This window comes from Dermacentor albipictus, chromosome 1 (genome assembly GCF_038994185.2).
Source record: "Dermacentor albipictus isolate Rhodes 1998 colony chromosome 1, USDA_Dalb.pri_finalv2, whole genome shotgun sequence".
Taxonomy (NCBI): domain Eukaryota; kingdom Metazoa; phylum Arthropoda; class Arachnida; order Ixodida; family Ixodidae; genus Dermacentor; species Dermacentor albipictus.
In genome coordinates this window covers 189293159-189305341 of record NC_091821.1, presented here as the reverse complement: position 1 = coordinate 189305341, position 12183 = coordinate 189293159, and the positions used below count along the sequence as shown (strand labels likewise).

Here is a 12183-nt window from a genome sequence, read left to right as displayed (position 1 = left end):
AATAAAACACGAGCGCTAAAGGCGCCATGTGCGGGCTATCGTCATGGCGAACGGCGAAGGCTGGAGCGTAAGGATAATCCTCCAAAAGGGATATAGTAATATATATGACAAATGAAAGCTCTCAAGACAGCGGCGTAACGTGAAATACGTATATACGGACTGCATGCATGCATGGAGTATACTACATATATGTAGTATACTCCATGCATGCATGCAGTCCGTATATACGTATTTCACGTTACGCACAGCAGGCTAGCCTATATATAGGCTAGCCTGCTGTGCCATTTATCGAGCACACTGCAAAGACGGGGCCCTATAAGCCCGCAAAGTGCCAGACTGGCAATGCAGTCCTCTCGGCGGCGTTGCTGACTGGCACGCATGTCGATAACGAACACAAAAGCGCTAACTATATCCTCGAGTGAAACTGTCGGCTCATCGGCACGTATACACAGTGGGTCTATACGGGAGCGCACGGATTCGGCAGCTGCTTGCGTGCATATACTCAAGAGATATATGGGAGCCGTCCTATGCGCGCCTCCACAGCTCTGCACGAATTCGTCGCTACCTCCCTCAACGTCCTTTACGCAACCGAGAAACAAAACGCACATCCGCGGGAACCAACCCATCTGTCATCGCAGCCACCTATATGCACGCACTGCTCGCCGAGGCCACAGCAGCACGCCTGAAGTCTCCCGAGCGCGCACGACTCCATAGATCAAGGGATTATCAGCACAGCGCACAGCGATACGGAATACTGCGCCGCGAGTGGCACGGCGCGCCGTGTGCGCCGGCACAAAAAGAAGACGTCAGCGTTACACGTGCCTGTCACTGTGGTGTGTGCAGCGCGGCCGAGTGGCTCACGATGTTCCTGAAAATTTAGAATTGAAAAAAAGAAACAAGAAACGAACGTGTCCACGTTTCCGCTCGGTCATTATAGCTCTGATATGGCCACGAACTTTCGTACAATACATGTGTATCCGTATTGTTCGAAAAAGTTCACGCACGCGACCTATTCTAGTTGGTCCGCATATACGCACAACGTAATAGACATATAATACACACATAATAGACAATGATGTGCCTGAAGTTATTGCCCGTTAGCTTGATTATTCAAAGTTGCGGACATTACTATAGCGCAGGAAATCGAAACACATATTCAGATAATAACCAATATTCACTAATTATTTTCTTAAATAATTACTTCACGCCACATATTGCAATTTACGAATTGTAGCCAATGAGATTGCAAGATGTATCCACTCGGCTCTCCACGATGACACCAGTTTCGAGATACTATTTCCCAAAGTGTGGGACGAAATACGTGGACGTTCCACATACTTTTGTATTTCAATACACAAAATGGCGTTTTGTTAAAGAGGTAAAGGGAACAACAGTTAATTTTTACGGCGAGTTTGACGGCGCGTATCTCGAACCCGGTGCACTCTGCAAATGAATTCCATGTGGATACGCCTTGCAGCTCACCGACTACAATTCGTATATTGCAATATGTGCCTATAGTAAGTAATTACGAAGTCAATTAGTGAATGTTTTAATTAGTTGAATATGTGTGTCGATTTCGCGTGCGAGTAATGTCCGCCTCCCTGTATCATCCAGCTCAAGGACTAAAATGATGTTATCTGCAACAGGCCATTTATAAAAATTTCAGGAAACTTAAACATGATCACCCCGTATAATATACGGCAGCTCAGACAATGCGGCCGTGTCCGGAGGAGTATAATATGCTTAGCATACAAATGCATGGTTGCTCTGAGGACTTTTTATTTTACTTTAACTGTTTAGCTTTAATGTAACCATGTGTGTGCATGCGAAGTACGTACAACATCACAACAACACTTCTGTGCCCACATCACCCCCCCCCCCGTCCCCCCGTGTACTCTACCTCCAATTCTAGTGTCCTTGTTTTCAAGCATGTTGCCGAAAACAGCTGCAAGTGCTGGCCTATCGACTCATGAAGGCTGACACACTACATAAGTGCGTTTCTTAATTGAAATGCGAACGCGAGCCAATTGTAGGCAGACAAGTGATACATTTTCAGCGGAGGCTGAAGACAAACGTCATCGCATATATTACGGAAAAGCGTTGAAGACAAGTCACAATTTCAAACGGACCTATAACCTAACCCAACCGAAATTTCCGTTTTGTCAGTGACTTCCTGACGAGCGTCTTTCATTTGTCTGTTTGAGTGTACAAGTGGCTCTTTCAGCCTCCGAAAAAACGATTTTTTTTTTCACATTCCTGTAAGTTCTGAGCGAGAGTTTTTGGTGGATCCGTGGCTTTGCATGGCAGCCAACTTTCCGAATTATGCAATATGTCCGATGAACGCGTGTGGTGCACGCATGCGAATCAGAATTCATCGCGTGCGCTATTGCTTTTCATGTTTAAAAAGGATTATTCATTGCCTTTTATTAGCCTAGCAATCGCCAACCTCCCGTATAGTGCTATACCACATGCAACGTCCATGCAACCGAGCTCGGCACAACATTTCTCAAGCCAATGCGCTTCTCTAGCTAGCACGTCAAGTTGTCGCACATTGCGGGTTCACGCACAATGGATAATACACACAAAGCTTCGGCGTTGCACAACCATACACTTGTGCGATTCTGTGCGAAGCAATGCGCGAGACAGGCCGCCCGCGGTTCAGAAAGGCAGCTGCTCATTCAGGATAAAGGGAGCTGGGAAGCTCGGCGCTGTGTGGGTGAACGAGCAAGGAATCGAGAGGAGAACAAATGTTGAAATGGCACAGTGGCACCACGCGCTGAAAACTGTGCTATTAATCGCACGGTCCTTGCTGCATCGTCGGGGAATATTGCAAGTAAGCGTGTGCATGCGGCTCACCTTGGAATACTGACGAGAATGGCAACGCTTGAATAGTTTTTGTAAGGAATAACGAAAAACTACACACACAGAAAGAAAGGAAGAGAAACACCGCGCCCCCCCCCCCCCCACACACACACGTATTTATATATATATGTATAGGCGGCATTTGAATTCCCAGTGATCTATTTCATCCTATATATACGGTGACTATACATATATATAGAGATACAGTAGTCGGCTATACTTCAAGAGCGAAGATGGTCGCTGTTGCACAGCAAAATAGTTTAGACACAAGTAAGTAAGAAAAAAAAATGTGCGTATAGTATATTACAGTGGTTTCGAACTTCAAGCTGTCACTCATAACTCGACCCTTCACTTGCCCTCAGGAGTTCATTATATATATTTCTTTAAAGCAAAATGCAGGACGTAAAAAATAGGGTCATAACACTTGTAGGCAATTTTGCCATGGCACGCTGTCTTTGTGGGCGCCAAACGTGCGGTGTAATGATTATTTTTTTTCTTCTCCCAATTAAAGACAAGTTTCTAACAATGCATATAGCAGGAAAGGAAGATCTGTCACGCGCCTGTCTGACAGGCCGTACACTTTGCAGCCTTTCCTTGTACTCAAAGCATTTAACGCTGCTGATCAATAATTCTCGCGTGTTGTAATGAATGAATCACAAGATTGACTGGGACAATGTCACTGTTGTTGTCAAAGGAAAGAACATGTCGTCCCGGCAGCTGCTAGAATCGCTAATCGACGCCAGCTACGATGAACCGGACAGCAGTGACTATACTGCCATTTACGCACGCTCGTTACGTGACGTTCTGGCTACGCAAGTGACGACGATTTCCTGTCCAACTCAGTGAACAACCCGCACGTGCTTCTGAAACGTCGGATAATTCATCAGACTTGATCAGTTACCGTGATTCTCTTCAGTGAATGAATTCCGGGGTTTACGGGCCGAAACCGCGATTTGATTATGAAGCACGCCGTGTATAGTGGGGGACTCGGGATTCATTTTGACCCCCAGATGATCTTTAAGACGTCCCTAGTGCATGGGCGCGGGTGTTTCAAGCATAAAATGCTTTTAGCTCCCGCTGTTGGCGACCTTCAAGTGACCTTGAGCCAAAAGCCAGAGCCGTTATCCGGGCACTCAAACGAGAACATCCAGGCAAGTTGCGAGAACAAAACCGGGCAACCAGACAAAACTTAAGGAAATGTGGCCTCTGGAGCCCAACCTTTTGTGCAGGACCGCATTCATACACTAGATATGTCCGAGCCAGTTACAAAAAAAATACTGCTTCCGAGTTCTTCCTATATGTTTATTCACAATATCACTCAAGTTGTAACTTGTATAGTACGCTGCGCTGAAATTTTATTTGGCATTTCCAAAAGGGGGGCGCCGTTCAAAAGGCAGGTGCAGGGCCCCATACACTTCATTGTCATCTTCTGGCGCTGAGACAGGGTTGCCTATGCTCTTTTGAACGCCAGCGGTCCGTGAGTTCCGCGGCACGGGTTTTGCGTCGCCTCGAGAGATGGCGCCGCCCTGTGTGCGCCTCCTTCGATTTTCTTCTTCTATAGCTGGGCAGTGCGCTCTGTCTTCCTGGCGTATTTCGCTGCCTGTCGTGCCGTCTTCAGTCGCGTTTCTTCTTCTAGCTGGGCAGCGTCCATAGGGACCAGTGCACAGTATAGCATGGTGCGTCGTGGTGGGGTGCACCGTTGCGATTCTGGCTTGCATAATCTCCAACCAATCTGCTTTGCCGGTTGCCATTTCGTTCTTACATCTAATCTCGATTACGGAAGAGCCAGCAATTTTTTGCATTTCGCCCCCATCGAAATGCGGCCGCCATGGCCGGGATTTGATCCCGGGATCTCGTGCTTAGCAGCACAATGCCATATATCCGCTATAGGCCACCGCGGCGAGTTCCTCGCGTGTCGTGCTATAGTATTTGATTCCTCTTTTCTATGAAAGTTGAGCGTGCTCTGGGTATTAAGGTTTAGCTATACTTGAAAGTGAATTTTTATCTTGATCGCATCCAGTGCGAACGAAACATGCCGAGCCCAGTAATTACTGCCTGGAAAAGTATATAGTGAAAATGGCCGGAGTACCCGTAAGCGCCAACCAATGTGTAAAATGGAGCAGTGCGCTCAGCTGTATGTCTCTGCATGTCAACCAACTATAGAAATCCAAAGCGAAGAGAGGAATTCACCGGAAGATGCAGACTGGAAATGATGGGCGTGCAGTGTTCGAACAAGGAATGTCGCTGAGCTTGCCCTGACGTTGCGCTGTTGAAATTGCTGCCCTGACAAAGACAAGTCCCCTTGTTGAAACATTGTCCTCAGCGACATTCCTTGTTCGACCACCAAAGAATTGTAGAGTGTTTGAGAAATTTTAGTACTATATGTCACTTGCGACTGCAGGTTTCTTATGTGCTACCTACCGTTCTCACTCGAAGAAACGAGCACGAATGAAGGGAAATAAGCACTTCGTCGAGATAATACGCTTTAGCGTGCTTTCATCAAATCGCGTTTTTTTTTCTCATTCATGGATCCGTGCGGTAGTTAAACATAATTACCACGCATTTGCGTCAGTTGTCATCAGTTTTGCTTTTTCCACGTTAAGGAAGTAATTCTAGCAATATATGGACGCGTGCCGACTGTGACCAAGGCCATTTGCTTGTCAACCGTCCACATCGTTCATTTCATTTTCAGGTTTAGTTTCCCCATCTTTCGTTTCCACGTGGACGGTGGAAACGAAACACCCTTGTCACGTATTTAAATATCGACACCGGGGAAACAACTTTAGCAGTGCATTTAAAAACTCTGCGGGAAAGTAAATAGAAAATGAGTGAAAAGCATCTTGCGCGAAAAAAAGAAAAAAAGAACGCTCGCAAGTGTTGCTGCCTTGTGACGGTGCGATAGTGCGCGATCACGACGGTGACCGTCGCGACTGGTCCGCCCTGTTGCGTGGAGGCGCTCTCGCGCGCACACCCGAAGACACCAGCAGATGGACGCGCCGCGGGGCGGCAGCGTTTCCACGGGGTGCGTCCCACCCGCGTCGCGTGCGAGCTGGCACATCGCTTAGCGTGGACACCGTCGACGGCCTCCCTAAAGTGCGCGGCTGGGCGAGTGCGCGGCGTGAGAGACCCCCTGCGGAGCGCACGTTCGTCAAGCGCCGGCGACCCGGGGCCCGCGCTCGGCGAAGACGCGCACGCGAGGTTCATTAGCCGCCACCGCCGCGCGCGCGCACTCGCACACACAGTCGCACCTGCCGGCCAGAAGGGAGCCCGCCACCCATGTCTTCTCTTGGCAGCGCTTGGCCGGTGTTTCTCGAGCGCCCGGCAAAGGGCGAATAAAAAAAAAGGAAAACAGAAAGAGACAGAAAAGGCAGCGAGAGAAGCGGTCGCTCGTACCTGGCCGAGAGCATAAATAAAGGCGTACAGCGAGTCTCCGTAATGAAGACATCGTCTGAGAGCCCCCACGCTCTCTCTCGGCGCGCCGGAGAGAAAGCCGGTGGTCGTATAATCACCAGGGTGACCCAGCGAGGGGGAAGGGAGGAAGAAGCGGGCAACAAGAGAGCCCAGAGGGGGTGCGCGCTCTGTGGGAGGTCGCGTGCTGCGGCCCCCCTCGGGACCCCCCCGGCGCCCTCTTCCTCCGGGGGGTCCCGCCTCCCCGTGGGTAGCCCCGCTCGCCCGCTCTCCGCGCGAGTCGACCGCCGCTGGCCGACACACTCGCATCGCGCGCGCCGCTCTGTCCGGGACTTGGTGCGGGATGTGCCGAGAGATGGCCGCCTCGGACCCCGGCTCCGACGTGGACGTCGACGGCACCGAGGAGCTCGACGTCGGCTCCGAATCGCAGCCGCAGGAAGTGCTGGCCGCCGCGACGGCTCGACTCGGTGAGTGGCGTGCGCTGGACGAGGGCTGTCAAAACGTGCGCCTCGAGTTTTGACCGCCTTCGCTGCTCTGGGCGCTGGCTCCCTTGGTGGTCGTCGCCGACCTTCCGCGGCGCTCGTCGACTGCCCTTCGTCGTTTCGGCTGTGCGTCCCGTGAGTCTGCCACGCGTGTCTGGCTTCAAATACTTGAGCGTTTAGCGGATCGCTGTAGACGTCGACGCTCGCAACTCGGTGGCTTGCGACCTGCTGTGTCCCGAGGTCTTTCTGGTGTTTCTGCTGCTGGAGACTGTCGCGGCTGTCAAATGCGATCACTTCAATTGCGAGGCAACTCATGAAACATAAGTTCTCGCTACACTGACTGGAATGTCAGTGAAGAACACGGCAATTTATTACGTTTGCACTTCGCGTTAAGCAAAGCGTTAATTGAGATTGTAGGAATCAGAAGTTGTTTACAACATAAAAGCGAGCTAGAAATATGCCGAGTGTGTATGTAACGTGAACGTCTTGCTGCGGCTGCGATATTTAGCTCGACTTTACAACCGTAAGTAAAATTGTAAGAAATTAACAACTTCGCTAGTTAGCAACGCGAAACGCGAAACTTGTGAAGAAGCAAGTGAACAGAAGACACGGACACTGATTGTGGTTATGTACCGCGCATTGTGGTGTTTTCGTGATGCTCATGTGGCAGGAGATATCGCAGTTCTTCGAAGGGTTTACGGTGCAAGCAGAACAGGCTAGAAAGCAGTAATATGTAGCGCGTTACACACACACACACACACACACACACACACACACACACACACACACACACACACACACACACACACACACACACACACACACACACACACACACACACACACACACACACACACATATATATATATATATATATATATATATATGTTTGATGTTGTGGTGACAAGCTGTAATGTGGCATTGTGGACTTCCGTTTTGGCTATTGATAAGCTGGTACATTTTATAATCTTTGTATTGCTATAAATGCTCACACTTTCGGCGCTGGCGTTCCCGTTTTGTAAGTTTAGTTGCTCTTTTGAATTATGCAGCAAAGGCTCATGACAACTGATTCCTTGCTGCAGCTTTCAACTGACAGCTCTTGTAAAGGTTCCCATCAACAACAACAAACTTTTTTTTATTTGAGTTCACAGTATACACTTAAGGTCGAGGAAGATTGGGCTAAAAGTGTTTCGCAGCCTCTGACAAAGCCTCCGCAGTTCCCATTGGCAAAAAAAAAAAAAAAGAGCGTACGACTACCCGTGTGTTACCCCGAAAGATTATTCTCACGACCCTGTACATTTCAAGCCTTGGATGTCGTTTCCAGAGAGCATGAGATAAAGCCTTTTGTGTTAGTGGCCACACCAATGCCTGCGTGAAATTCTTTACTGTGTGTGCATTGTTCAGATTTGTTTTGTTTTTTTACTTTGTGTATTCTCACCTACGTTCCTGAATCTGGCTTTATGGTCATGGAATTGCACCAACGGAACCTCTAGGAGCCACTTTCTAAACATATACAGTCTCCATAGACTGTATATGTAAAGATATTTGAAGTGCGATATACCATTTTTCTTTTACATATCCTCATCCACATTTCTGAATCTAGCTATCTATTGGCCTCGAAGAAATTCCAAAGTTAAAACAAAAGAACCGGCTGTGAAACTGACGATGTGTCCACCACCAATACTCTCCAAACACAGTGCATCGACCGCAAAAAATAAATAAATAAAATCATCATCATCATCAACCTATTTTAAGTCCACTGCAGGACGAAGGCCTCTCCCTCCGAACTCCTATTACCCCTGTCCTGCGCCAACCGATTCCAACTTGTACCTTCGAATTTCTCAATTTCATCACCCCACGTGGTCTTTTGCCGTCCTCGACTGCGTTTTCCTTCTCTTGACACCCATTCTGTAACCCTAACGGTCCACCGATTATCAAACCTACGCATTACATGACCTGCATGTCCAGCTGCATTTCTTTCTCTTGATGTCGATCAGAATATCCGCTATGCCCGTTTACTCTCATAATGGTCAACAATATAAATGTTATATAGCTATGTTGCTGTCTTAGTTCACAATATTGTTTTACCGGGCACATTAAAGGCAGCACCGCAAAATATAACATAAAATTTTGTAGTATAAACTTCTTACGCGTGAATCAAACTACGCGTGAGCCATGCAACATTTGCAATTGGGATTTATGTATCGTACTTTGTCATAAATGCCGGCTCCTACTCGCTATCATGGGCGGGTAACCATCTACGTATCACCGTAATCGTCCTAAACGCCTCATATACATTCACAGTAAATAAACATATATATATATATATATATATATATATATATAGAAACGCATGAATACTGTATCATAATGCACAGTATAATACGGAAATGCTATCGAATTCTCACAGATAGTCATCAGGCCAGGCATTCTTTTTTAAACTTTATCATCCAAGATGTTCTTTGGATGACAAAGGTACGAAGTGCTCTTTGACATCATATAAAAATACAACACGGAAACCTCAGACGAAAAGCAGCAGTTAAATTTAAGACTGAATTAAGAAATGAGTGTCTCGCCATGGTTGTCTCAGTGGCTATGGTGTACTCGGGGGATACCGGCCTCGGTGCCCACATTCTGACGTAAGGGTGGGGGAGGGGGGGGGCTGTTAGGCTGAAATTTCGCCGCACGTTAAAGAGCATCAGGTGGTACAGACCATCCCGAAAACTCCCACTACGGCTTCCCTTTTACGCACATCTGTGGACGCTATATATCCTATCACATCAAGTGTTCTTATGAAATGAGAGGGTCCGGGACGTACGCAATAGGAGACATCTTCTTGTTAAACTCTTACTACCACAGCCGCAGTGCCGGTATTATTGTTATACTATGGGGCACTACTATTTGTGACAGGTTTGAGCGTTTGCTGTAAATAACAATGGCTGTGCTCGCATATCTGTTGTACATTTGTGCATCTATAGTTTCGCCAAAAACGTGCCGATATATCCGGATCCCCTTTTACCTACTGTCAGAGATGCGGCCAAGGGCTGCGGAATAATTACCCTCCCCTCTCCGCAATTTTAATTCAGCTCTGTGTCTTATTTATTTTATTTTAGGTGCGTGTTCGGGGGTATACTCTTAGCCACGTTCATAGTGAAATATTTAGCGCGCCCAATCGACAAGGACACAGTGAAGGGGGACACACGAGCACTCGTGTGTACCCCTTTACTGTGTCCTTGTCGATTGTGCGCGCTAAATATTTCACCGTGAATTCGTACCAACTCGCCCAACTATCAGTTCTGCTGCAGTTCTTAGCCACCTGTTCCACCTTTCGATGCTATGCGCTCCTCTTACCTCCGTATTCAGAAATGCAACTTAACTTGAAGCTCATGCTTGACTTGATATAAATGACGCCTGGTGCGAACGCGCCGAAGACGCTAATTGCGTTTCATTTAGTGCGTTGACGACAGGCGTCGTTTAAATCAAGTCAAGCATGGGCTTCAAATTAAGATGCATTTCTGAATACGGGGGTTAGACCGGGACAATTACAAAGTCTGAGTACCCGCAGAAGCTGCGCGAAGTTTGCTGCTGATGATGATTGGAGTTTATTGGCGCAAGGGCCAGAAGTGGCCAAAGAGCGCCAAGGTGCGCAAAGTTTGACCATGCATGTTGAAAGTGCCGGTGTGGTTCGAGTGCGACGTATAATTTATACTTACGTAGTTTAGTTTTATTGACACGCATGTAGTGTTCTTTAAGAGGACAGTGAGCCGCGTCTTATTTATTTATTTTTCATTTTTGTTTCACTTTTCCTACATTTTCACAATGCACATAACTTCATCTCGATACCTGCACCGTTCAATTGGCAATGTGAAGCTGCTAACTTCGACCCCTACGGAGAAGCATGTTGTAGACACTTTCAACCGAAAAGAAAGAAAGAGAGAGATATATATATAGAGAGAAACGACAGCTCCAATATTTTGAAGCAGTGACGGATTTCTGACGAGTGGATCTTTTGTGGTTTGTCTGTCTGCCAGTGTAGACAGTGAAATTAACAGATTTCTGCCTTACAACTGTTCTACGGCAGGAATACGAACGGCCGAGTATCGAAACATGGCCGCCGCGGCCTTGTGTTACTCCGCGTGGCTGACAGCTCACGTGTTTCTGGAACCGGAGCAAACGCACGGGGAGCTGTGAAACGACCGCGGCATAAAGCTCGTGATTCGTGTTACCCTCAGCACTGTTGCGTCTACCCGCCTGCAACGCGAGTCTTTCTAGACATCTGTACTTGGGTAGCTGCTGTGGGCGGCACAGAAAGGAGGCTTAAGCGCTAAAGGGTCGAGACAGCGGCTGTAACATACGCCCTGGGAATGTTGTACGTAGGTACATTTCAACAGACACAGGAGCCCGTTTGTCAGAGGCGGATGGATGCTCTTTTGAACCGTCCTGACAGCTTCTTGATTCTTCCGAGCCGCCACTGACACGCTGATTTATACGTTGCACGGCTTAATTTACCGATGCGGTAGGGCGTGAAACATGCCCCGACACTTTTCGCCGTTCATTCCGGACATCGTGGCTTTTCATATAGTAAAAAATTTACGCGCACCGCCGACAGGTGCTGCACTGGCTCGATATTGGCCCTCCCCGAGCGACGGCGGTGGTCCGCGAGGCGCGCGGTTTCCCTGCAGCAATTTATACGCGAGAAATGATCGCACCATGAACAGCAGGAAAGAAAAACAAGGAGCAGGATGCAGGCCACAGCTTGACTCTATACGGTCAGCCCTGAAACATCCTATTTCTCAAGGCTGCCCCCCTCGCGCCCGTGCTTTGGCGCCCAACCATCGTTCGTTTTTTTTCCCTTTTTCTTCTGATCGGTGCGGGTGGCGTAAATTGCAGCCGCGTCTTCTCACTTCGCGTAAATTAAGTTACGAAGCGAACGAGCGGAGAGAAACAAACCGCGGGTGCGTGTAGTACGTGGGCAGATAAATAGACGTCACCGATCATCTCCTGCGCGAACAGCTCAATCTCTCCGCGCTGCCTCATTACGGGAAGATGCCGGTCCAGCGGCGCGCACGCAATTGCCGCTGCGGTTCACTTTGTTCCCCGCCGACTCTTGCTCGAAGACGCCTTTTTTTTGTGTGTGTGCTGTCCCCCCTCGCTTTCTGCGGCGCGGCTCACACGTGGGTGCAAAAAGAGCGCGCCTCCTCCCACCGCGCCCCTCTGGCGAGGGCGCTGTTGTGCCATTACCACAAGCCCGGATTCCGAATCTGCAAGATGCGGAATCTATCCTGCGAGCGCCATAATTCTCCCTTCACAAGTCAAGATGCTGCGCCTTCGTGCGGGAGAAGCCTCGGCGGAGCAGCGTGTTTTGACGTGTCCGCGTGTGCCCGACGGCCCGGCGCCGCACCTCCCTTGCCTGGAGGTCACCGCGCGCGCG

General features: G+C 48.6%; 1 protein-coding gene across 20 annotated transcripts in view; it reads left to right on the top strand.

Moving 5' to 3' along the window:
* Positions 1-12183, top strand: part of L (zinc finger protein Lobe) — a 287693-nt gene that overhangs the window by 259287 nt on the left and 16223 nt on the right. Inside the window, exon 1 of one of the 20 annotated variants that reach the window (XM_065426794.1) lies at positions 6581-6737. The exons of the other annotated variants lie outside the window; for them this stretch is intronic. Coding sequence (XP_065282866.1) covers positions 6614-6737 — 124 coding nt within the window. The 5' untranslated portion in view covers positions 6581-6613. Of the gene's footprint in view, positions 1-6580; positions 6738-12183 lie in introns of those variants that run through there. 20 annotated transcript variants of the gene reach the window in all.